Raw genomic sequence first — 26,151 nt, forward strand, 5'->3', positions numbered from 1 at the left:
GAGAACCTTCATATGAAATCTTCTGAAATGAACTTGATCTCTGATAAATTGCAACCTGTGTAGACTCTTACTTTTTAACTTAGTTTCTTATTTTTCCTACTATTAAAAGGAACTTGCAACAAATACAGTCAAATAGCATCAGAGTTTTGAGTCAAAGGTAGCAAGATTTGATTAGTATTTCACAAATATTTAAAGGAGCAAGAAGTCCCTCTCGGTTTTCCTGTCTCTGACTTTTCTGTCCTTACTGGAAAACCTCCAAATCCTACTAAAGAGTAGGGAAGACTTACCGTGGTGACAGCTGAGCTAAATACTGAAATCAGTGTCTGCTTTCAGCATGGCTTTATCTTCCTGTTTTTTCCCCCTCTGTTGCATGATTAAAAAGAATGGGATTTTCCCATTCAAACTACTGAATTAATGAGAAAATATTAAACCAGCTCTTCGAAAGATACGTCCATGCTAATTCTTCCTTTGGTTCTATATGATGTTACTGTACAGAAGTCAGTAGAAAGCTTGAGAACATTTTTACTCAATTTGAATTCATTTGAAGTCATGAGATACAAGAAGATTATTTTAATAACAATTGACACTTGGGATCCATGAGTAAAGGCAAGGAAGTGCTACAGCTGTATTGTCCAAATGTCCTGGCTTTGGACACCCACATTAAAGCAGTGATCAAAGACTCTGATTGTGTTAGTTGTTAACTTGCCTAGTGCCGCATGGCTTTTTTTTTTCCCTTTTTAATTTCATGCTCTCTTATGCTTTGTTAGTTCTTATGCAAAGGAAATGGAGAATAAACAGTTCTGGAAGGTCTTATATGAACATTTGGAGAGGGCTGCTACCTATGCTGGTAAGTCAAGGCTCCTAAATGTTGTTACAACAGTAACCCAGCTAACTGTGAATGACATGACTGTGTTTTTATGTGCCCCAAATTTACGTGTGATGGGGGAATTCAGAACCAGGGCTCTTGACTACCAGTGTCGTGTCCAGGGCAGGAATGGAGAGGCTTGGGAGAAAACTGTGTCTCCTTCTATCCTGAACACCAAGAAGCAGATACAAAAGGCCCCTGCATTAGAGGAGGGAGTTGCAGATTGTGAAGCCATGCAGCAGTTTCATCCCTGCTTAAGGCTGTCTCTGCCCAAACTGATAAGGAACAATGATGAAACCTGTATAATGGGGCTGACCATCTTTCTGCTCCATAGATTCAGTGGAATTCCTGCAAAAAGTGTCTTTCTTGAGTGTGCTGTTGAGGTTTACCTATGGGTGTATGGAATCTATGATTTCACAGTAGAGCCATGAGCACGCAGCCATTTGTGGACTTCTCTGTTATTCAAGAGAACTGAGATTAATTGAGACACGTCAGGGCTGTAAGGCATCCTGGAATACTTTCTAAGCAATGCAGGTCTTTCAGGTCAGTGATAAATACAGTTGTCTAAACAGATATCACCAGAAGTACTGCTGTCATAATGGGGGAGTGATACCTTGCTACTGGCAATTATGAAGTAACCTGAAGAGATTTTCTTCATCTGTTCTATAGAAATGGAGCTGCAAAATGAACTAGATGAACAGGAGGAAAGCATTGCTGAAATAGAAAGTGAGAAGATGCCAGAGAGAGGAGTGGGGACTGTCTTCCTGGAGCAGCTGAGGACTAGAACAGACTGCAGCGAGCGGCTGGACCACACAAATTTCCGTTTTCTACTGTGGAAAGCACTGGATAAGTTTCCAGACAGAGTGGAACCTAGGTCGAGGGAACTTTCCCCACTTCTTTTGAGATTTATTAGGTAAGTAAGATCTACTTTTCAGTTGAGAGGACACATTGCTTTCGGTGTGTTGCTGAGCTTTAAGTCTATGGCTATCCCACTATAGACTTTATTTCCTGAATGCATGGCTGATGAGATGTCTGTTTCCAGTTAAGATAACCTTTTGATTGAAATGTGGATTCTGTTAGAAACATCACACAAGAAGCAGGCTGAAATGAAACTGGCAGTACATTTCTGCTGCTCAGCCTCTCATTTATTGACTCATCAGTGTCACAGCCTCATTACTCCATTAGGGAGTGATTTCAGTGGAAATAGACTTCCTTTTTCTAAAAATTAAACTACATTTTAATTTGGAATCACAGAAGACTGAAATATTTTCCCCCAAGATGGGTAAAATGCTGGTTTTGTTAGAAGCTGATTCAATTTCCTGCCCCTGGAGGGAGAGCAGTGGTGTGCTTGCATGCATGCACATATCAGATAGTATGGTGCACATGGGGTAGATGTAATCTCATGGCAGGGGAAGGTTTCTGATACAACTTTTCTATGATTAGAAAACCTATGTTTTGCTTGCCTTCCTGGAAAAATTGAACTATGCTATAGTAGGTTAGTTTTCTTACTTACTCTCACACTGCCATACTCACTGTTCATAGAATCATAGAATCATTTAGGTTGGAAAAGACCTTTAAGATCATCAAGTCCAACCGTAATCTGCCCACGCGAGCAAACACAACCCCCCATGCCCTCCACATAACCTCTTTACAGACCTGAATTTAGTAACTCAGTGATTCACGTCTCTTTTCTCCTGTCCGCCAGGTACCTCCAGTCTCCTTTAGCATATTTGGTCACTGCCTTATATCTCTGCAACTTGTAGGCAAAGAAGCATATACTTGCTGAAGTACACTTCTTTGAGAATTTTTAGCCATGTAGTATCCCAAGACACAGTGCCATGAATAATGAGAATGGTGGATTGTGGAGTTTCTAGTTGTTCTTGCCCTGAAACACTGAAAAATGCTATGCTTCTTAATTCCTTCCTTCCTTCTTTTTTTAAATACAGAAATGAGTACTACCCAGCAGATTCGTTAGTGGCTCCATCTCAGGATCTTAGAAAGAAAACGAGTGATACAGTAGCAGCAAAAGAAATACCTGGTGAAGAGGTGAATGGTGTTGCTACGGAGGAGGAGGAGGAAGAAGAAAAGGAAGAAGGGGAACCGATTACTGTAGGACTACCAAAAAAGAAAACAAGAAGAGCTGCTGCTAAGTAAGTATTTTTAGTTTTCCCTTGCTACTGCTTTCATGGAAAGGCAGATTCAGCAGCTCATACTGAGATAAAAAGCTATGTTTTAATATATATTCCTTTTTCTTCTTTTGCTTGCACTTCATAATTTTTCAATTAATTATAAGCCCTTTAGAGTCAGAAACTGTGCCTGCACAGTACTAAACATCCAAAGACACTGCCCAGGCTTTATCATTACCTCATTACCTGCTGTGACAGTCTGTGGTTTGTGTTACTTTAAGCAAAAGTTATGTGGTATTCTGAAGCCGTTCTGAAGTTTTTGGAGGCCATTGTACCTGCATTCCTCTGGCTTCTGTGTGTGTATCTGTTGGTCTTTTAAAACCATGGGCATTGCCAAACACTTTGAAAAATGAGACTATTCATTTAGGTATTTTAATATTGGGATTCTGCCATTAACTACCTGTTAAAAATCTTGGTCCTGGTCATCATCTTAGGGACAAAGATTTTTATTTGGTGGTGTTTTAGGCTGAAGCTACATGCTGTTGTAATGTCACTGTTTGCAGTGCTAAATACATGGAAAAAGTGACTCTTTCCTCACAATTTCTCTGATCAGAGTCCTTTTACCCTGATGACCTCTGTCAAATGTCCATTACAAATACATCACAAAGATTTGTATTTTCCCACTTTTTCTACAAAGGGTGGCCCTTGCAATGACAGAGAACTTCAAAATGTCACCTTACATGTTGGAACATGACAAGTATTTGATATGTAACCTGAGTTGTCATTTAATCCCAGGTGTCTTATAGGTGTTTCATTTTGTTCCCAGATTCTGGCTTGTATCTGTAAATTGTCAGCAATTAAAATACAGTGACAGTCCAAGGTTTTTTTCATTTTGTTTTTTTCAACCTCCATGTCAAAATGTGCATGTACTTAAGTGGAAGCATTAGTTCCTGGTAGCAGTAACAAAGGCATAAAAGATTTACTGGAGACGTGTTAATGGGTTCTGGAGTGACCTCCCATCGTCTTTGCCCTGGACAGTTCATGCAGTCAGGCCTGTGCCACAGGCCTCTTGGGGCTGCAGCCTGCAGCTCGTGAGGTCTGGCTGAGGCAGTGGGAGGATCCACACTTGCCCCATGCTCAACGTGGGGTTGCTGGAAGGTGTCATACTCGTCCTTTGGCTGAGCCCAGCCATGGAGGAGGGTGGCCCAGCTGAGTGTCTGGAGAGTTTAGTGTAAACTACCACAAGGAGCAGCTGGATGAGGACAGCCTCTGCCAGTCCAACAGCGCATATGGTAGAGGAGATCTCACACCTTCCTTATCTTGGTCACCTCTCTCCCCTCCCACAACATGGAGCTGGGGCAGATGTGGGGTGACAGCCACTTTTAGAGAAACTGACTCCCATCTGTGCTTGCAGCCTGGCATAAGTCCAGCGCAGTCAGTGGCTAAATGCAGCCCTTCATGTTGATAGGAGCGAAATGGGCACCAGTTAAGGACAGGTGAATAAATAAAGAGGTAAATTCACCTGCTTGATGTTCCAGACTGGGCTGGCAGAGAGAAGTCAGCTACATCCTGACTGTATTCCTTTCTCATCAAAAGTTGAGCCCGTGTAGTGCTACTGAGGAAATGGCCTTCGCTGTGCAGTGAAGTGACATGTGGAAGGAGCTTAGGAGAGGGAACAGGATACCTCTTGCTGTGTCTCTGAAATGGAGGCCTGTAGACTTGGGATCCTCTTGTGTGTTTGGATTTTTTTTTTTCTTTCTTGTTAATAAATTTTAATAAAAGTTCCCCATTTGTTTATGATAATGCAGGATTGTCTCTTCTGGTCATTTAAAAAGTAATTGTTTTGTTTTGCAGGCAACTAATAGCCCACTTACAAGTTTTCTCTAAATTCTCAAATCCTCGTGCATTGTATCTGGAGCAGAAGCTGAACGCATTATATACCCAGGTGATGCTATTTGCTGGCTTTTAGAATTACTGCTAATAAATGAACTCATTCTTATTTGAATGCAGTGTCTGAGACTGCAGAAACCTGTGATTTTCTGAACCCAGCCATGATAGCTGAAAAAGGAGCTGTCCTTGAGAGGGCTTTCTAGCAGGCTTCACTTAAAATGAGCCCCTTTAGCGAAGACCTGCTTGAGATACCTGGCTTAGTTTGCCAGGAGCAGCTCATGCAAACAGTTCTGGCAGCAGACAAGTGGTAGTCTTTGGCAAGATGGAGCAGTGGCTGTAGAGGGAGCCTGTTCCACTTGCACAGCAGGATCTGGAAGAGGATTGTGAATCTTTGGATTCAAACAGATCATTTTGCGTCAAAAAAAGAAAACAGTTTCTTCTTGAAGAATATTCAGTTTGATAAGATTCTTTTTCGAGGGATTTCCCTGAAGGAATTGTCAAAATTATGACTCTGAAGGGGCATTCTAAGTCTTTATCCTACACTCCTTAGAAGGGTATTTTATTAATTTCACTGAGTTTTGTTGGTTTCTGATTTGTGGATTTGTTCAGATCATTGGGGTTTGCTCTAATTGCTCCCAATTTGTGTTCTCTGGGGCTGTGGTCAGTGGGCTGTAGAACTGTATTAAATGGTATGAACCTTTTAGTTCCCTGGGTTTCACCTGGCACCCGGTGTGGGAGTTGAAAGGTCCATTCATTAGTCCCCAGATTTGGGAATCTCTAATGAACATCCACTCTATTTCAGTCAACCTCAGAGTTTTGCTTAGGAAAAGAGTTGGTCCATGTATTTGCTTGCCTGTGTTCTTAGGAAAATACTGAACAGATGTGTACAGGTCAAAACAGTGTGTGAAGAACAGCCCAACATAAGAAGAGAGAGTACTTCATTACTTACTGTTTGCCATTTCGGTGTCTTAGCATACGTATTGTCATGGCTGGTGTGTCCATCTGGCATAGGGACATCATGGTGAAGTGACCTTTGATTCTAGCCTGTGCTGTTTGGTAGGACACAGAACTGATAAGGATGCTGCTTGGGAAAATGATCTGTATTTCTTAATGCCTAGGTTATGAGGTGTCATTTTCAAGAGAGGGCAAATCTCAGTGAAATTTTGCGTATTAAGTCTTACGAGTATTTTGTGTTTGTCACAGGGAAGAAATACAGGTGTCTTGGGGTGGTTTGAGTAGTCTGCTTTTTAATCCAGTCTTCCCAGACACACAACTGGTAACTGGTTTGGGAGGTTGAAAATGCAAGCTGACAGTGGTCCAAAGGACAATTATGAAAACCCAAATATTATAACTGTCTTATGTAGATGGGGGGGTGGGGGAGTATATATGAACTACCAGCAACTGTATGTGCTTTTTATGGGTGACAGTTGTGTATTCACATCTTGGCATTATACTGGCAGCACATAACATTCTGTTTCCATTTTGATAAGTTAGTCCAAAACCTGCTTGAGCTTGGAGCCTTTGGGTTGTTTTGCTATTTTCAGTAAGCACTTCTCTCTTCCAGATAGTGACTCATTTTCTTTTGTCATCTGCAGTTACTGTCCCATCAAGACCAGAATGTACAGAGAATAGCTCTTGACTGTATAATGACATACAAGCATCCTCATCTACTGCCATACAGGTAAAAGCTTTTATATTATTTTAGTATCGGTGAATGAGCCTGTGGTCATATCAGAAGCCTGCTTGGGGTCAGTTACCTCAAAGAGGGAGCCTTGCCTATATTTATTGAAGGCATATGTATAAATGTTAATTTTAGCCAGCTATATATTTCCTGTCTAAAACAGGAAATAAGGTCTTGAGGTTGGTCAGTGTCTCTTTTTTGTTTGCAGGAAAATGGCAACACTTTCCCTCTGTCCCAGAAGAGTGTGTGCTTAGTAGTTGTATCTTTTTCAAAGAGGTCTTTTTGTACTGATGCTTTATAACCACTCAGAGAAAGTGACAGCATAAAACTGTAGTTTGTGGTTGAATAATCTCTTCAGAATATGTCCAGGAGGTACTTACCTATGTAATTAGCTTAAAGTTGCTGGCTTTTTAAATACTTTTTGATAAAAGGTTGTGAACATAGTGTTTTAACATTTTTACATACAGCACAGATTAGATAGGTAGGTAGGTAGGTAGATACAGATGCGTGTGTGTGTGTCTGTTTATTTTTACAACCCCTACCTGCCCTCAAATAATGTTTATTACTCTCAGGGAGAACTTGCAAAGGCTACTGGAGGACAAGAGCTTTAAAGAAGAAATAGTCCATTTCAGTATTTCTGAGGACACTGCAGTAGTAAAAATGCAGCATCGACCAGATCTCATCCCTGTTCTTATGAGGTGTGTCATGAAGTGCACGTTTAGAGGATTCATGTCAAAGTACGAGGAGCAGAGATGTAATGCTGCTGCTTCTAATTTTAAACAGTTGAGATAAACCTATGGTTAATGGTATAGTTTGATGACTTAATTTGTGATGTTCTGTATGGTTTCCTTTTAAAACGTTTATGTACTGTGTTACACGAATGGTGTTTTCTTTAAAAACAGCATTTTGGTAAATGCTTTCTTTTCTAAGGCTTACAGAAAACTGTGAGATCATTTCAGTTCACTTGAGTATTACCACTTATTTTTATTAAGATACAGTGATGCAAGTTGTCATGGAGATTGCTTTATCAGCAGTAGCTGCCCTCAAGCTAGCATGGAGGTATTCTAATTTTTATACTGGAAGTCTCCACCAAAGCTTCTATTGTAGTAGCAGAAGCTGATCCTTCACTGAGATATTTTTGGGCACCGTGTAGTAATTCAGTGGAGACCCTGAAGGGGGGACTTCCACTCCGTTTGTTCTCACTAGGGTATGTTTTTAAATGAAATGGAGTTTCTCCTGCAGAATAAGAGACTAGAAAACAGATGGCTTGCTGAAAGCTAATGCAACCTCTTTTCGGCTCTTGAAGAATTCTCTATGGCAGAATGAGAAACAAAACAGGGAGCAAAACACAGGGCAAGTCTTCAGCGGGCACTCGCATGTCGATCGTTCTGCGATTTCTTGCCGGCTCACTGCCAGAAGAGATACGGATGTTTTTGGATCTGCTCTTTGAAGCTGTGAAGCAATTCAGTAATGGTAGGTACAGGCAGTAGAACCTGGGGATGTGGCAGTTCCTGACCTGTAGAGATGTGGGAGGATAAATACGCTTAGTACTGTTATGTGCTTCAGTTTGTCTCTAACAGTGCCTTGGGGGATGAAAGGGTGAAAGTGAACTTTTGATAAGGGCTGGGATTCCCTGAGCTTTTCCTGACAAAGCACGATTGCTCTGTTTTACAGGTCCAAGGTCAGAAAAACTGAATGAGTTGCCACAGCTGTGCGAGGAAGCTGTAGCAGGCCAGGAATGAGCAATCACTGGCATTGTAGGCTAGCTTGAGTATGGTGGCAATAAACAGAGGCTGTAAAGTGCTCTGATACTGTAGCAGTGGGAGACATCTGAGTGTCACAGGAGATGGAGACCTGGAGCTGTCCTTAGTTAAAAAGCTGAATGTGAGGAACTGTAATTTAGGGCCATTTATGCTATTTTTTCACTGAAATTATTTTCAGTAGTGGGTATCTTCATGGTGCTTCTCTAGGTAAGTTGCTGTCCCTTTGCCTATTGCAGGGCCTTGCCAGACTGCAGTGCTTCGAAGTATGTCAGAGCTGGATTTAGCTAAAGTCCTGCCTCTTGGGCGTCAGCATAGCCTTTTCAATGGTCTCGAAGTTGTGTTGAAAAACATGGGACATTTGATCCATCAGTACCTGCCTGAAATTCTACAGATTCTCCTCTGCATGACGGCTGTGGTATCCTGCATCCTCCAGCAAAGAGAGAAGGTACGATATATGTGTACATATACCTGTATTTGTACACATGCATACAAATAAACATGTAAATTAAATTCCTTTCCCTCCTCCTCCCCTTAGCTTGCACATGTACACCTTGACTGGTTCAGGTTTAATGCCAGCATGGAGTGAAGCTTAGCAATTAGATGTCTGTCAAAATAGAGGCTAGTGATATTTTTCTGAAAGTGCTGCAGGGCTCAGGCAGTGCAGGCAGAGTTAATAGATTTAGAAAACAGGACTGCATTTTTGTTTGAGTTACTGATGAGAGAGTTGGAGGTGATCTTTGTGCATTGCTGCCTGCCTGCTCTGTGGAGAGATGGGCATGAGGGAAAGGTAAATGATTTGTTGTAAGGATGTAACAAGATCTTATGGCTGGAAGTTGAAATTGGCCTTAAAGGTGTAGTTCCTTGGCTGCAAGGATAAAACATTTGAGCAGGGGAAGGAGAGGATTTAAAGTTCCTTGCCTGAGGACTTCACAGCAAAACTTGTCTTTGAGGTGTTCTGTAGCAGCGCTAGACCTCAGGGGAGCTCAGCACTGTGGATGATCACAGTGATTATCTACAGTGATTGTCTCATCCCATGAGACACAGGGATAACATGACCACCAGCCAAGCTTTCAGCACACTAGAAGCACATTCAGCTCTGTATCAGGAGTAGTCGTGCTAATCCAGTGTCACAGTTTGGGTCTCAGCTGGGTATCTGCAGAGTACTGCAAATGTTTTTTCCCTTGCTGTGCGCTGGCTGTACAGGCAGAAAGGGTCAGGTGAGGAAAACATTCTGTTAAAGATTGGCTGCACCTAAAGATGGGGCATGTTTGGCTTACTGCTGCCCTATGACCAGGAGAACAGTGCAGAAATTCCTGAGCTCTAGTCCAGATAGCTCAGGGGGTCTGTTGCCAGCTCTTTGGAAGCTATGACATTGAGCCAGCTTTTCTGTCTTTCTGAAACTAGTGCCTTTGCCAGGCTTCAATCCAAATAGAAAAAGGAAAGCTCAAGTCTGGTCTGGTGCAGAGCCTGATCATATATTAGATGTGAAACAAGGAAACTCCACAGTCATCATCATCACTGCAGAGTTGAAAGGAATTATGAGATGATAGACTGAGCAAGTGGTGTGTTAAAAGGAATTATGTGATGATAGACTGTGTAAGTGGTGTTAGGTAATGAATGTTTTGTCACCATGCACATGTGTTCTTGCGAAGACCCATCCGTGAGCATTTGTGGTTAGAACTTGCCTTGAAAACAATCCATCAAACAAAGCAAGCCCTTACAGTCAGGTGGCATCCAAGGTCCCATAGTTGCCTGCAGGCTGCACAGAATCTTGTAACTGTCTTCATTTATGAAGGGGATGGGCAAATTTGAGGACAGCAGCATCCCACAGTCTGTTAAGCAATGGATTGCATGTGCCTACATGTCTTAAACTGGGAAAGGAGTTTTAAAAGCTCCTTCATTCATTTCTGAGCTAGTCACATTTTGCCAGGGTTACTACCGTAATGCTGTCATCGTTGTATAACGTGCAGAGCGACGGTCTGTCATTTGTCTGAACTTAATTTAGCACTTCATTAGCCCATGAGATGTTAAAAGCTCAAGGAAGAGTGTGAGAAATCTGTTTATCTTGGCTAATGATTGGATGTTCTTGGAGTTTGAGAGTAATTTATTGCAGGCTTATACTGCCTGGAGAATTAAATATCAACTTTGACTGTTTTAAGCCAAGTTATTCATTTACCATTTCCTACTGATTGTGTTCAGTATTGAGTTTTTTGTCCTCTCAAAGGCTTGATCTCAGAGGACTGCTCTTATGGCAGTTGAACAGTGGGAGACTCAAAATTATTTTGCTTGGGGGTCACCATTATCAATAGCAGCCTGGTTTGTGCTTTCTTTGGCCCTTCAAGCAGCTCATGTGCTGCCTGGAAGCTGACTGCACACCATTAGTACACACTTAGCAAAGCTTGGGAGGTCCTGGGCAAGAGCACATTTGGTTCCTTTTCCACCATCTCCTCTTTGTCTTTTTACCTGTGATTTTGGGTGCAAAGGGAGTATAGAAGTGTATTGCGTCGTAGAGGGTAGTGTCTTCAGAAGTCCATAGGTATATCAAATAAAAAAAAATTGTGATGTGTTTCAGTGAGGCTTTGACACCAAAGCTGCTTTGCAAAATAAGAGATACAAATGTTTATTCTGTGTGGTGGATCATGATATGTACTGGAGACCCTGAGGAATCCAAGACATAGCTCTAGTCTTGGTCAGTGGCCTTTATTTGCTGTGACATGGCTCTGTTGTTTCTGAGACTGGAGTTCAGTACCTCTGCACTGTGGAGCTACCTCATGTGTTTGTGCTGTGAGCTGCATTGCACAGTATGGAAATAATTTAGGTTACTTAAGTCAAGACTCGTCTCGGTGAGAAGAGTCAGAATGCAGCAATGCATGAATAACTTCATGATTAGCTGTGTGGCTCATTTCCTTACTTAAATGTTTTCCCCAAGAAAGGCTACAGAGCGTAAGTGCTAAATCGGTACAGGAAGCATCCTCCTGTAACCAAATGCTATACCCTCTGTGCCGTTGGAGGAGGTGATTCACATTCTTGCTTTCTGTATTCCTCCCCCTTCTCCTTGTCTGTTGATTTCTTTTCTTCCCAGTAGATCTCAGTGTGCAAGCTATAACTTCGCTTTCGAGAGCTAATTTGGGTCCTTTCCTGTGTAAGACAGAATTATTTAAATGTCAGGGCTGGAAATGTAACTGTTTTGTAGCTTTCTGCATTCTGTCCAAAAAGGGCAGATACTACTTCAAACCTGTCAGCATAGATTTTCGTGAGCTGAAGGAGTCCTGTGTAACTCAGTAAGTGCAGGAACAGGCACCCCTTAGAAAAATTTAGGTCAGCTATGAGAAGTAGATTGCAGCCTTGAACAAGTTACAGGAGAAAACAGAAGAGCATTGTGATAGTTCTAGCAAAGGTTGTGTCTGTGGTCAATGAATTGCTGTATTTATTTAATTTCAGAGCAAGTAGTTAGTTGTTGTTCTGCAAAGGTCTTACTGGGATTTTTTTTGTTTTGTTTTTACAGGTCCAACCGAGGTTGATTAATCCACTGAAGAATTTGAGACGTCTTGGACTCAAGCTTGTGGTGGAGTTTTTTTCTGATTATGAGACCTACAGCTTTAGTGTGGAAGAGATTGATGCAGTTTTCCATGCAGTGGTGTGGCCTCAGGTAAGTATTTCTTGTTCTTCCAAACAGCTTGTGTGTAACATGTACCATGCAGAGAATTCCAGCTGCCCTGGAGTCCATTGTGGCAGCTATGCCTGTTACAAGATTGGATGAGGCCTCAGACAGATTCTGGCATTCTGATGTGTCTGTGCAAGGCCAGTCTCTTGCCTCATGTTTGATTAGGCCTGGAATAATCAAGTCATAGGCTAAAGTACAAATTAATTCATCTGAATAAAGTGGATGCCATTTCTTTGTTCTTTAACCACCAAAGCAGACTTCTTCCCTAGATGCTTCAGGGAAGCAAGATAATACTAGTCACTCCTAGGTGCACTTTGCTACTTTTCTGTGTGACAGTTATTGGGCCTGTGGTAGGGAACTGCAGAAACAAATACTGCTGCAGAAAAGGAAGGACCCAGCAGGTCTGTCAGTGGGCTGTGTGCTCGTGTGCCTGCCTGCTGGGAGTCCCGTGTGAGCACAGCAAAAAAGCACAGGGTTGTGGCCTTCACCAGAGAAATTCAGATCACCTCTGAGTTGGGAAAATGTACTACTATGAGAGGAAGAGAGAACACAACAGTATTTAAAATGAAATTGTGCTGGCTGTGTCAGTGCACTGGGCTCTGAGGTTATCAGAGAATGCCTGTACCAGCTGGTGGGTTGTCCCTGCTCTAAAGGCAGTCGCCTTCACCCAAAGGGTAACAGCAAAATGGCTGACTCCAACAGACCTCTTCCACTGAGGCTTTTGAGGTATCCAAATGTCCAACTTCCTTGCAGCAGAAAAGCCTGTCAAAGAGCACCAGGTGTAACTGCTGTGGTCTATGAAACCGCAGATGTGCTTCTCTAGACATTGTGTTTGTTTAATCCTACCATGTTTCTCCGCTCTACCAGTAACAATATGTTATGTGTAGTATGTGTATGTGGACGAACAGTAGATAAAATACTTTCAGGCAGTCCATATAGCTCTATATTTCACTGGGCTGAGCAACAGGGAGTTGTATGTTCCTGGTTTGTCCATGGAGTCTTTTCAAGGCCAGGATGCCATATGGGCAAAGCAGTGAACATTTACTGCAGTCCCAGAGCAGTTCAAGCACGTGGTTCAGGCTTTAAGTCAGCAAAACACTTAATGCTTTTGGGGAGCATTGTGTTTGGAAACACTGAGTAAATCTGAACAAAATGTAAAATTGTTGTTAAATAGTTAGAATTCCTGTTGTCCTTGTAGATGTGAAGTGCAGAGCTGGTTTTGGAGCTTGGACGGTAGTACAATCCAGAAGCTCCCTCTAGAGGCGGTCTCTACCAGTGAACTGGTTTTGGCAGAAGAATTGTTCGACTTGTGCGCTTTCCTTTTTTAAGGCTGTGGAACTGAGGTGTATAAAAACTCATGGAGAAGGCGAATTGTTTTAAGCCTGTTGTACTTGGAACTGGAGTTTGCTGTTCTTCATCTTCCAGGAGTTTGCTGCAGAGGCTCAGTATCGTTAGCCTGCACAGCAGCATTCCTGCAGAATTGGATTAACGGTTTACTGTTCATTGTACGTCATTCAGAAAAGATCTGTTTTATGCAGAGCAATAACATTACCAGCCTTTGGGGGCAGGAGAAGAAGCTTTCTAAGACCCTGGCTATGACAGTCAGATCTGCCTTCTTTTCTGTTATGCTCAGGACTTGAGCCCAGACTGAGCTAGTCCAAACTCCACGGGCACCATCCTGGCTATCGCCCCTGAATGCACTGGAACTTCCCCTGTCTCTGTTCACTTGCGGTGCCCTGCTGACAGTGCAGCTATGGTCAGGGTGGAAACCCAGCTGTGTGAGTTGCATGCAGCCTGTTGGGTTGCAGAGTGGCAGAGAGGAGGGAGCCAGACCTGTGCACTGAGTCTCTTGCCTGTGTCCAGTCATGTGAAGGAGCAGCAACTACTGTGTGGGGCTTAGGCTGGGCATCTCTTAGGTGGGGTTGTTTTGGCCACAGAACCGTGTTATGATACCGCATTTCCAGGGTGTGGTGCAGTGTTTGAGCATCTCCCTTAGCAGAGAGGGTGCTTTTGTAGCAGTGAGGCCATGGAGATACAGAGCAGATGCTGGAATGGCAAGTGCTGTGGCCAGGGCACAGGAAGTGTGGGAGGAGTGAGTCTTGGGTGTCGCGCTTGAGATCTCATAGCTATGTCCAGAAGAGGTTGCCAGGTCTCTGTGGCAAATGTGAGGATCCATGGGGAGCCAATTTCAAGACGAGGGTAAAAATGGTAGCTGGAATACTGTATGAATAGGAGTAAGATAATCTAAGAGTGATTCTACAAATATTGAGGGAGCTGGAAAAATGATAATGAAATTACTTTCTCAAAAAAGGTAACCTATAGATTGTAGTGAGGTCTTTGTTAGAGTTGAGGTTTTTAAGTGGCTTTACCTACTCGGGTTGCATTGGTATCTGATTTTTATCTCCTTTAGGTCTGCAGATTGACTTCAGAGAGTCAGTATTCTCCAACTTTTCTGCTCAAACTCATTCACACCTGGAGTAAGAACCCCAGGTAAGTGTTCTTGCAAAGAAGTGTAAGTATTTCTCCTGAGTACACAAAATTCAAGGAAAAAAGAGAGCACACTAACAGGTTATGAATAATTTTGTCCAAACCCACATTTTCTTTTTCCATTAGACTATTATTCTTTTGATAGCAGTCCAGATGCAGTTGTGAAGCTTTCCAATTTATGCAATTACTCTCTTTTTATTGGACTGTTTTTCCCATATATGAACAACCAAGCAGATATGTAGCCCAAACCCAGCTGATGGGTGAGGAGGAAGGCTGACTTCTTAGAATATGTCTGTGTCTTGACTAGTGACTTCTTAGTTTTGGGAGTTGAGGAGTCAGTTTTACAATACATCATTTCATTCATGGTTTTGATTCTTTCATAAAATAGAAAGATACAGGGAATGTGGGCAGGTTCCACACAGAATCTGTGACTGAAATTCTGACACTGGGAATTGTAACAGAGCTCTTTTTGATGCAGGTACTGTGAGAAATTCCAACTCGGCTGTCTTGAGTGATTTTTACCTCTTCCACAGACTCACTGGGTACTTCAGGAAAGAAAAAGCAGTATCTGTTTTAAGACATGTCATTTGTAGGCATGAAGAACTTGCATACAAACTTCCGTTAAAAGGTTAGGAAATTAGGTTAGGAGCAGGCTTACAGGAGACTTGGACAAACATCTGTGGAGAAAGGGTTAGGTTTAGATGATGCTATATTGAAGCAAAAAGAGGAACTTTATGACCTCTCAACCTCCATTCATTCTACTTTTATGACATTGTTGTTCTGTGATATTTTTTTTTTGTGCTTTTTCCCTATTTGAAGTAGAAGACAGTCATTATCTTTTTGTGTGACTTTTTGCACAAAAGAATTATAAAGTTCTAAACTTAAATTTTCAGCCTACCTTTTTTATAATCTTTCTCTCAGGTATTTCCCCTTGCTGGCAAAGCAGCAGCCAGATCACCCAGAGTGTGATATACTGTCAAATGTGTTTGCTGTCCTGTCAGCCAAGAATCTGTCTGAGGCCACATCCAGTCTTGTGATGGACATAGCTGATAGCCTTCTCAACAGTCCAGATTTTCAACCCACGGAGCAGGTTTCCAGTTTGAGCGTGACTGACTGTGTTGTCATGGTCACTGGAGACGTGACAGAAGGTATGCCTGCGTAAGAGTTGTGAGAGGCCCTTGGGGTGGTTTGGATGCAGGTGTTAGATTATGTTGAGGTTGTCTTTACACTGGCTGAGAATACAGGGGAAGGAGACCTCCTAGTGGAGATGGAAAAGTCAGTGTGCACATTTGTCTTGGCATGCTCAAGAACTGTAAAGTCCTGCTTGTCTCATGACCGCTGAGATCCACATTTGAGTGTCAGGGTCCTGAGCATGGAGAAATTCCTTATGAAGAGGGGAAATGTTTCTGTTGTTGACCTGTTTTGTCTGTGAAGCTTTGAATGATAGAATAACTTCAAGAACTGCATTGCTGACTTGACTCTGAGCCTCGCAACAAGTTTTATATAAAAGCCCACTCCCCACATGGTCATGTACCGTTGATGTTTAGTCTCTACTCCCTGACAAGAAAGACCTGCCATTGATTCCTTTTATCTTTGAGTGGTAATAGACAGGAAGGGTGGTGTGCTGTGTTTCATGCTGTGGAGCCATCTTTCACCTGTAACACTCAAAAGTAGTGGAAAGGAGAGCACTTATTGCTGTGCCTGTGTTATGGCAGCTTTGATTTGGACAAGAGGTCAGAGGTAGAATAAAGAAAACTGCATCTATAACTGCTCCAGCCATTTTATGAGACAGTTACTACCTTTGAGGAACCTCCTTGGTACCTTTTGATAAGCCCACATTTACCAGGACTGTTACTGAAATCTGTGAGGAGAGCTTTTGTTCTCTGTGTGTGCTTTCATTGGTCCCAGCTCAGACACGTTAGACTTGGTCTCAGCAAGTGCTGGTGCATGTTCCCAGCAGCCAGCTGCTCTACACATTCATAGCTCCCATTGATTTTTTTTTTTTCTTCTTTTTCCACTGACGAAACCTCCTTTGTCTCCATTTCCCCCTTTGTTTGTCTAGGGTTGGATCTCCCTTCTGTTGCTTGCAGCACAGAGTTGGGTGTTGCTAACTGTTGTATCCCTTACAGAGACCCTCAGCTTAGGTTGCCGCTTGGTTCTGCCTCATGTTCCTGCCATACTTCAGTACTTCAGCAAAACAATGTTAAATGTGGAGAAGGTGAAAAAGAAGAAGTATAGAGCTCAAGTCAGCAAAGAGCTGAGTATACTTTCCAAGTAAGTGATTCTTTAGAGCTCGAAACAGTTAAAAAAGTTGGAAGGAGGGAGGAAGAAAGAGGCTTTTTGTAATAGGTTGCAAATTAAAAAAACGTTCCATCTCATTGACTTTGCAAGTTGCTGGTGACTGAGGGGAAAAAGTTTCAGAAATTTATTCTAGCTGTTTCTATTGCTGGTACTCAAAACCAATGCCTCTTGGGGGTAGGAAAAGGTACAGAAATGCCTGCAGTCATGTGGAACTGAATACCTGGGCTGATACCATGATTTTGGTGGGTATGCTCTGTTAGCCTGGGTACGGATGGATGGGCTGACAAAGCCCTGTGGTATGGCACTAGTGCTGACTGAGTTCTTCTGTGCTCTATGCTGGTGATGGGATTGATATAAAATAGTAAATCACCTTGTCTCATTGTGCAGGATCAGCAAATTTATACAAGAAAAGAGTCAGAATTCAGTGCTTGTGAGCCTTCTCCTCCCTTTCCTTTATCAGAGTAACATGGAACAGGTAGGTAGAAATTACTTTTCCTCCCCCTATTAAACATGTTTTTCTTTTAATAAAGTAGATTTGTTTAAGATGCAGTTAAAAGTCTTATCAATTACATGCCATTTCTCATGATTAGCCTGAAATCAAGTCTTCATGTGTTTGTTGTCTGCTCAGAAAGCTGTGCCATTATGCGTTGATGCCTACGAGTCACTGGATGCTTTGCAAGGATGCCAGTGCCCAGGCCGACTCTGTTCCCCCTTTTCATGGGGAAGGCCTACGGAAGTGTTTATGCAATCTTTGCTTCCTTTGCCACTGTACTGAATCCACGAAATTCCTTGCAGTGTTTGAAATAAATGCTCTTCTTCGTTGTGGATTTTATGCACCCCAAATCCAAAGCCACAGCACCTGGACAGCAGTATGAATACACATGGTTGAGTATGTAGTACATGCTGTGTAATGGGCAGTGCTACATTGATCTGTTTCAGGATGAAAGGCAAACATTGTACAGTACTATTAACATGCTCCCATATCTCCTGCTTCTATTCTGTTTTCCTTCCACTCTTAAGGAATCCACCTGTGGGTACAGAAGTGTATCTCATTACTGAAACTTCCCTAAAATCCTGAATTCCTCAGGCATGCAAAGCATATGGGCTGCAGTAGAAGGAAGCAGAGCTCTCCATGGCTTAGACTTTTGTCAACTGTTAAATAAATTAAGCACTGAGGATATTGGTAAACTATTTTTTCTGGGTTTCCCTCACTGGCAAACCTTGTTTTCAGAAATATAGTCCCACCTACAATGAATGAATCTATTGATTATTCAGCGTGATTGCCTGAATCATTGGATCAAGGTTTGAGTCTTGTTTTTCTTAAAAGACATGCAGTTGCTCAGTGAGAGATTTTAGGTTTGCAGAAAGAACTGCTAGGCAGCAGTCTGTAGCTTCTGCTTTGCAAGTTCACAGAGGATGCTTGGTTTTTAAATCTGTGAATCATTAGGGGACCACATATGATTTCCATTCAGGGAGATCATACAAGTATATGGTGCTGTTAATGTTCGTTTCACAGATTAAAGAAAGACTACCTTTTAAAGCTTTATTAGTTCTCCTGAACTTCGAGTCATTTGAGGAAAGACACAAAAAAGAAGTGTTCATTGTAATGGCACTCTTCTCTAACACTGTGCTTGTGTCTAATTGAAAGGTTGCAAGTGCTTCTGAGAGATTTGATAATTGCATTGAGTGTGTCCTCCTAATTCTTTGTTCTCACTCAGTATCTGTGATCTGAAGAAAATATAGCAAAGCGGTTAAGTTCACTCTGTGTCTTGAAATATTTCCCAAGGAAATGAAATAATCTTGTGAGATTTCAGTATTTATTGACAGTTATCTGTCTCTTTCAGGGTACAGAGATTGACATTCTGGAGACAGTGCAGAACTTGCTGAGGCATTGCTCAAACCCTACAAGCTTTCTCAAACCACTGGCAAAGCTTTTTTCTGTCATCCAGAACAAACTGTCTCGACATAAGTTGTGCTTGGTATTTCAGGTATATTGCATTTTACGTGTCTTTCTCTGCTTTTTTTTACTTGTTCTAAGAGATCAAGAACAAAATAAATGGCAATATTTAGCTTTGTTGTACATGAGCTTAAAAACCTTTTTAATCTACATCATCTGTTAAGTAAAAGTAACAGAATTGTATGTGATAGAAATTAATGAGCTGCACGAAGATTTGTAAAAGTTTTGGCTTACAGCCTGGTTGATGTGAGCATGACCAGGGTACTTTTGTGTAAGAGAAGCCAAATAAAGCACACTTCATCCATAATGAATTCTGTATCTTTATGAAATAAGAATGGCTTTCAGCATCCTGAAGGTTATTTTTATTTGTATTCTTCTCTCAGAGATTTATAGCAGTCAGGCTGTTTTCTACTTCTTTGAAGTGACTTACATAACTTTTTTTTTTAGCAGAAAAACCCAGGAAACACTCAGTGTAGATATTTAGAAACTTACGAACTTAAAACACACATCTTTGAACTTGAGGAAGAATGGCTTTTATTAAGCTTCTAACAGGAGAAAGATTGATGCTGTTGCTTGCTTTATTTTTTGTCTCAAGTGGTAAAGTCTTGAGTTCTCTAAATTTTTAACAACTGTAACAGTTAAACTATTTTATGTTTCTTTTTAGACTTTATCTGATTTGGACAGTGAATTGAAGTATATTACTGATGTTGTTAAGGTATGCACAGTTTCTTTGCTCACTTTTTTCCCCCAGCATTGTATTGTCATGTTTCTGGCCTTTTTCATAAATTACTTGTTGCTGTCTCTTAGCTGAATGCCTTTGATCAACGGCATCTCGACGATATCGACTTCGATGTACGTCTGTCAGCATTCCAGTCAATCACAGCCCACATCAAGGAAATGCAAGTAGTGGATATTGACTTCCTCATCCCTGTTATGCACAACTGCTTCTATACCATCCAGGTTGGCTGAATGTTCCTTCTCTTGCTTTGTGCACCATGTGTCCATAACGAATCTAACTTCCGAATGATTTCCATTGGCTGTTTTTTGACACTGTGAAACATTCAGAGAGCATATCTGAGTCTTCTTACAAAACATCTGTTTGTAAGTTTTGTCCACTTGCCTTCTCACCTGTGTGTCCAAAAGGGCAAATACAGTGCAGCAAGAAGGTTCACCCAAGCACAGTGCACCTTTCTATCAGTGAGCCCTGGAACTGTTCGGTCAGTTTGTACTGTATAAAAGGCATATTGCAGTCTTAAAAGGCTGCTTTTCTTTTTGTTGCAGTATGTTGTGGTTGTGTGGGCCTGCTGGTAAATCTAAAAGGATTTTTCCTGATTGGAAGGGTGGGCATTAATTTAGGGCTAGAATTTCTACAGGAATGGTATCAAGAGTTACTGGGTCTCTATGGGCCTTGTTATGTTGTGTCCAGTCTTTTGGGGAGAAAAAGGTGTGATATCCAGACTCATGTGGTACAATTTCTTCATGCACTCAGCTAGGGGACATGGCTCTTAGTGACAACGCAAGCCTTTGCTTGACCAGTTTTATCTGCCGACTGGCAGAAATGGACCACACAGAAGATGATTACAAGGAACTAATCCAGCATACTCTCCTGGAGTCTGTGAGAAGGGGGCTGAAGAGTAAGACTGAGGTAAGGCACTGTTACCTGATTAGACATTTCCAGCTGTCTTCAGGACGCTAGGTCGTATGAGATTTCTTATAGATGAGCTCTTTGAGTCTGTTGCTGGGATAAGAAATGCAGATACTCACTGTAATCAAATTTACCCTTCATTTGATATCTTATAAAAACCTAACAAGTTATAGAACTCTGCTGTCTGGTGTTTCTTTGCCATTGTTCAGCTTTTCTTAGTTGTAGCTCATTCTTTGGAGGAGAGACTTTAATTTATGTGCAGTCCAAAATACAGGTGTATTTGCTGTTACCAAAGAGTAGGACTTAGCCTTAAAACACTCTATAAATGACAGCGCTGCTCTTCTCAGGAGTATGTAACAGCCTCTCTGAGGGGTACTTAACCTTCACTGCTTGCTCTTTGCAGAGCATCCAGCAGGACTACACATCGTTGCTTTCCTGCCTCATTCAAACATTCCCAGCAAATCCTGAATTCCGGGATTTGGTCCAGTTAACCAACCGCCATGATCCTGACATGGACTTCTTTGAAAACATGAAACACATGCAGGTAAAAGGCAACAGGCATTCCCTAGTGTCTTTCTCCCCCTGCCAAAGCAAAAGCATTTTGCTGTGGGGTAATGTTTTCCAAAGCATCTATGTGCTGTCTTTATAGAGAAATTGAATCTGTGTCATTAGATAGTGGAGAGAAAAAAAAAAAAAGTGGGCATCATCACATGGGTGATTGCAAATCAAAGTCATATTTCTACCTAGAAATTTCTTGGCTCTGTGATTTAGCAGCACTGGTTTTTGCCTCTTCCTAATTTAGCTAAAAGAATTGCTTTCATTGTAAGTGATTGTTCATGATCTTGAGCAGGCAACTCCACGTTATGACCTCTGTGTGACCCAGCCCACAGTCAGCAACAGTGTCCTGAGGATCACTCTGACATAGGCAGGGAACAGGTCTTTTTAACAACCTGTTCCCTGCTACTCTCTGTCTAGAGGCTCTGCATCCCCTTTTCATTCACAGGCCTTTGTAATATAGATGTTGCACAAAGCCTGGTCTCCTGTTTTTTGTTGCCGTATGAAAATAAAGCATTTGTCCTGCTCTTGGAGATGCATCAGAGAGAGCCTTTGCTACATCTGTAGTTATATGTGGAGTCTAAATTTTTTTTCCTTGTAATTTTATCAGACCTTCTCATCTTGTATCAGTTGCTTCCCTTGTCTGATACCTGAAGATGGCAGTGTCTTGTGATTGTGAATTCACAGTGAAATATCCCATTGAGTTGGAATATTTATTGAGGCAAAAGGCTAGTGAAAGCCCAGAGACTGAAGGAAAAAGCATGGCCTTTCCTCGAAAATGAATGTAATATGTTTACATCATTACTTAAAACTGAGGCATTTTCAGAACTGCTAAATGTATGTGCTCCCTCGTGCCAGCTGTGACTCAAGGGCCACCTCATTCACTGTCTCTCATGTTTGGCTCAGATCCACAGGAGGGCACGAGCTCTGAGGAAACTGGCTAAGCAGCTCACTGAAAAAAAGCTTGTGCTGTCTTCCAAATCCCTACAGAACTACATCATGCCTTATGCTACTACTGCCATTTTTAATGAAAAAATGCTTAAGGTAGGCTTTTAAATTGAATGCATCCATTTTGAGTATTTTCACCTTTCTTGTACCATTCTCCTTAAAAAACTAACCACTTTAAAAGGCTGATAGGTTTGTGGAGTGAGTGTTCCCCTTTCAGACAAGAGCTCTGTGCTTCTTTTGGTGGCAGAAATAGGGTTTGGAAGGTGCAGATACAGTCTGGGCCTAATCCTTTATCTGTTAAACCTGTCGCATTTCTCGAAGATGGATCTCAAGTGTTTGGGGTTTGGGTTTTGTATGTTTTGGGGTTGTTTTATTTGGAGTTATATTTGTTTGCCTTTTTTTGTAATCAGTTTCCCCTCTGCCTCCGAACTGTTACCTTCCTTTCCGTTGTGAGATTAGTCACTCTTTGGCAGCAGAATGTGTGTGGTAGGGAACATAGGCTGTGCCTAGTAATTGAGGTGGGAATAAATACTGTTTTCTCTGGAGTTACGGGGGAACTGCAGGAATCAGCTGAAAACCTCTGAAATCGTTAGTAGCTTTGTAATTAAAGTTTGAAGGGTGATATTTTGTTTAGTCACTTTCCATACATTTTATTGAAAATATGAGGTGAAATTAATTGTAATGTCAATATGGATAGACTTTCTACTTGTGACTTGGAAAAGCAAGGCTTCATACTTCTGTACAGTTCCCTGCATGTTATCAGGAGAACAGCAGACCTGCTTATGTCAGACCAAGCAAGTGTCTAATTCACTTACTGTCAGAAATACTCTTCTGAAGCTGAAACAGTTAGAGCTTAGGCACAGGACCCAGCACCTGCAGCCATAGAGACTGTGCCCATCAGTAGTGTGACTGCAGTTGCTCTTTGACCAATGGGAGGTAAAATGCATTGGTTGAAACCTTGGTGAAGAAACAAACACATTTTATTTCACATCAGAAATTGGTTAACAATGTGTATTTCTAGTTGACCAGCATAGCCCAGCAATGTGCCATGTGTCTGTGGTTAGATATCTTGACTGGTTTTTAGTTCTTCCCACAAGTGAGCCCATAGATACAGTTATGTGAGAAAAGTTAAATGTGTGCAGAAATATTTGGAGAAAGTGGGTCTGGAGATCTGCTTGGTGAGCTGTGATTTTATTTTATTTTTTACCTGGTGACTGGGAGGAGATCTAAAAGAGCTGAATACCAAACACCCCCACTAGACAGACATTACTACTTCTGGCTTTTGTTGCTTTGAGTAAAATATGCTTTAGACACATGTTTGGCATGAATGCTAACAGCAACTGAATTTCTGTCTTTTGGATAGCATGAAAATATGGTAACAGCCTCAGTTGAAGTTGTTGGAGCTGTCTGCCAACATCTCTCGTGGTCAGCATACTTATACCACTTGAAGCATTTCATCCATGTCCTGCAAACAGGGCAGATCAGTCCAAAGCTGGGAGTCAGGTAGGTACTCTGTGCGATGTTGCTCTAGGTTTCTCTGAAGACTGCTAAGGTGAAATTCAGTGTCTTAAGGAGCATCATGTGGATTTTAACTTCTTCCCTGGGATGAGAAATTGCCCACTTTGAGCTGGGCTTATGCAAGTGAAAGTAGGCATGGCCTTGCAATTCGATATGACTGAGCTATGAAGGGTTAACAGGTCATTGCTTTCTCACACTGTGTCTCACTGAGTGCATGCCAGCATTAGCAGCTTCTGCTCCTGTCAGTCTGTCCCTGCTCCTGGGACACCTCCATTGCTCCAGTACCACTGTCTGTGAGGTTTCACAGTGAGCTAGGTCACTGAATGCATCTAGCTGATAAGCAACCAGTTTTTATTTCCTGGGTTGTTATTTCAGGATAAACCTCCTTACACTAAATTTTTTGAAGAGCTCTTTTAAGGTTTTCCATTTTGTTGGGCTATGCAGCTTCTCCTTTTTGGGTGGAGAGCTGATCTCTTTGTGTTTTCCTTCCACAGTGTATTAGAGACAGTGCTGGAAGCCTTTCACTTTGACTACGAAACACTTGAAAAGCAGCTTGTGACCATTGAGAACCACGGTGAGCTTTCTGCTACCTCTAATTGCTCAAAGTGCAGCTAATGGAAATTTTGTGGTTTACTCTTGAGGTCAGCTACTCCCAGCTTTTTAAAATGTGCATATTGGAAAGCTAGTTTTGACTTACCTCCTCAGGAGCAATGTAGACTGTCCTGTGTGTTGACACAGTGAGGAGAGGTGGGGGGAGCCATCTCCACGTTACCTCTCCATCCCAGGCCTCTATAAGCCAAAACAGCCCAGGCTGGGTTTATGCAAATCTGGGAGGTTCTCCAAGGTCTGCACTCACCCATGTGGCTGCTGCCACATCAGAGTTTTTCATCCTTGATGTTGGCTGCTCTCATTGCTATCCACAGCCTAACAAGGGTGCTGTATGTCCTGGCTTTGCTTCCCCTGCTATTTCATGGGAACAAGTGGTATCTTTGGCTTCTTCACCGTTGTGGTTACCTATGTTGTAGCCTTTGAGATATTTTGAGGGAGGAGGATATCTCACAGCTGTGCTTGTCAGTACCTCTCACCTTGTGAAGTTCTAAAATGTAAATGAATGGCAGTTCTCTAAGGTTCAAGCACATTGACCTTTGCTAAGCTGTCTGTGGAGTTCAGCTGAAGAGCAACCTAGTCTTTGCTTTAAGCCTAGCCCTGAGGGGTGATTATCAGAAACCAGCATGCCAGACCTTCTCTACCCAGTAAAACAACTCTGATGCCTAGTGGTTGTTCACTGTCGCTGATGATAGGAGCTTTGTCCAGACCAAAGCCATCACAAGAGTCTCTTCTAAGGGCTCAATTTTTGTGTCCTCCTATATTTAGCTGTGCTTTTGACAATTACTTGACAGAAGCTGCTGCCATGGACTGTGATCCAGTAGTGGAGGGTGAAGAAGCCATGGAGCTGGAGCAGAGTGAAGGAGAAGAGGAGGTCGTTGAGAAAAACAAAGGGGAGAATCTCCCTGAGGAGCCTGCAGAACCTGAGCATGCAGCTGAGGCATCTGAAGATGCTGAGCAAGTGACCAAACCTGTTTCTTTCTTACCCCGAAATAAAGAGGAGCTGGAGTGTCTGATCAAACACATTCAAGATACAGTTACAGTCAATATCTTGCCTAAATTGCACAGGTGTATTGTTGCAAAGGTAAGGAGTTGGCTTTTGAAGGGTGGCTTGCAGGCCTGTGGTGCTGCTGTAAGGATTGGAGTGCTACTTCAGAGAGCCCAGTGGAAATGCAGCACATTAAAAAAAAAAAAAAAAAAATAGGTGCAATTGGAGAGAGTCCACCTGAAAGGACAAAAGAGAGTTCATCCCCTTTAGTGTGCCATTGAGATTACTGACAGACCCTCTGGTCAGTGTGGGTGTGGTGTCTTCACTTCCCTGCTGAGAACTGGCTTGAACCACACAAGTGAAACAATTCACTTTGTGCAGCCTGTTGAAGAGTTCTTAGCCACTTGCTAGCGCCCAACTTAGTTTCTGCATTGAAAACACAAGGATTCATCTCGCCTGTCCTTCAGCTGTCTAGGTTTTTCCTGTAGTCAGCAGAGGACAGCAACTTGCCTTGTTGGCCTCTTCTCAGGGTATGTTGAGAAAAAGCAGGATTTGTTTAAAACTCTGTTTGTTATATTTATGTATATTAAAAGTGTGTTGTGTCTTTCTCTGTCTTTAAAAGGTTAAAAGAGACGAGGAGCACAAGCTTGTAAAATCCAGTGTTGTGAATGACGACGAGGTAGTTCGTGTTCCATTAGCTTTTGCGATGGTCAGGATGATGCAGTGTCTTCCGCAAGAAGTGATGGAAGCCAACCTGCCAAGGTAAATCCTGTCAGAGCTCCTTAAATGCTGTTCATTGTGCTGGGAATGAGTACAGGCACCTTTCTTAAGCTGTGGTTATGTACAAGGCTAAATCCTAGAGGGGCATCCTAACAGTCTTTAAATACTTTTTTTGGAAACACATTTTCCTAGTGACATTCCCCTCTGTCAGCATTTGACTTTTTAAAGTTAAGTTTGAAAGGAACTTGGTAAATCCTTAAATAAGAGCAGAGCTGTGAAGCAAGGTGCAGAGGTAAAGGTGGCAGAGGTGAGGTAAGAAAAGAGTACAGAAAGACACGACAATCCGTAAAATGTCTTGAATGCCTGTAGGTGTGTGTGTGTGACTATAAAGCCTTTCTGTGAGGCTGGCTTTGAGTACAGTACTGGTTGTAAAACAG

At 42.1% G+C, this 26,151-nt stretch overlaps 1 protein-coding gene across 1 annotated transcript in view; it reads left to right on the plus strand.

Moving 5' to 3' along the window:
* Positions 1 to 26,151, plus strand: part of UTP20 (UTP20 small subunit processome component) — a 65,964-nt gene that overhangs the window by 20,370 nt on the left and 19,443 nt on the right. Inside the window, exons 20-42 of the mRNA XM_059816308.1 lie at positions 768 to 847; positions 1,535 to 1,778; positions 2,812 to 3,015; positions 4,846 to 4,936; positions 6,477 to 6,562; positions 7,135 to 7,260; positions 7,869 to 8,035; positions 8,562 to 8,770; positions 11,831 to 11,974; positions 14,400 to 14,479; positions 15,398 to 15,624; positions 16,606 to 16,750; positions 17,165 to 17,252; positions 18,622 to 18,765; positions 19,399 to 19,449; positions 19,542 to 19,694; positions 20,224 to 20,379; positions 20,783 to 20,923; positions 21,841 to 21,978; positions 23,246 to 23,385; positions 23,895 to 23,974; positions 24,804 to 25,090; positions 25,617 to 25,756. Of these exons, the coding sequence (XP_059672291.1) occupies positions 768 to 847; positions 1,535 to 1,778; positions 2,812 to 3,015; positions 4,846 to 4,936; positions 6,477 to 6,562; positions 7,135 to 7,260; positions 7,869 to 8,035; positions 8,562 to 8,770; positions 11,831 to 11,974; positions 14,400 to 14,479; positions 15,398 to 15,624; positions 16,606 to 16,750; positions 17,165 to 17,252; positions 18,622 to 18,765; positions 19,399 to 19,449; positions 19,542 to 19,694; positions 20,224 to 20,379; positions 20,783 to 20,923; positions 21,841 to 21,978; positions 23,246 to 23,385; positions 23,895 to 23,974; positions 24,804 to 25,090; positions 25,617 to 25,756 (3,321 nt within the window). The remainder of the gene's footprint in view (positions 1 to 767; positions 848 to 1,534; positions 1,779 to 2,811; positions 3,016 to 4,845; positions 4,937 to 6,476; positions 6,563 to 7,134; positions 7,261 to 7,868; positions 8,036 to 8,561; positions 8,771 to 11,830; positions 11,975 to 14,399; positions 14,480 to 15,397; positions 15,625 to 16,605; positions 16,751 to 17,164; positions 17,253 to 18,621; positions 18,766 to 19,398; positions 19,450 to 19,541; positions 19,695 to 20,223; positions 20,380 to 20,782; positions 20,924 to 21,840; positions 21,979 to 23,245; positions 23,386 to 23,894; positions 23,975 to 24,803; positions 25,091 to 25,616; positions 25,757 to 26,151) is intronic.

The sequence above is a fragment of the Gavia stellata genome, chromosome 4, assembly GCF_030936135.1.
Source record: "Gavia stellata isolate bGavSte3 chromosome 4, bGavSte3.hap2, whole genome shotgun sequence".
NCBI classification, from domain to species: Eukaryota; Metazoa; Chordata; class Aves; order Gaviiformes; family Gaviidae; genus Gavia; species Gavia stellata.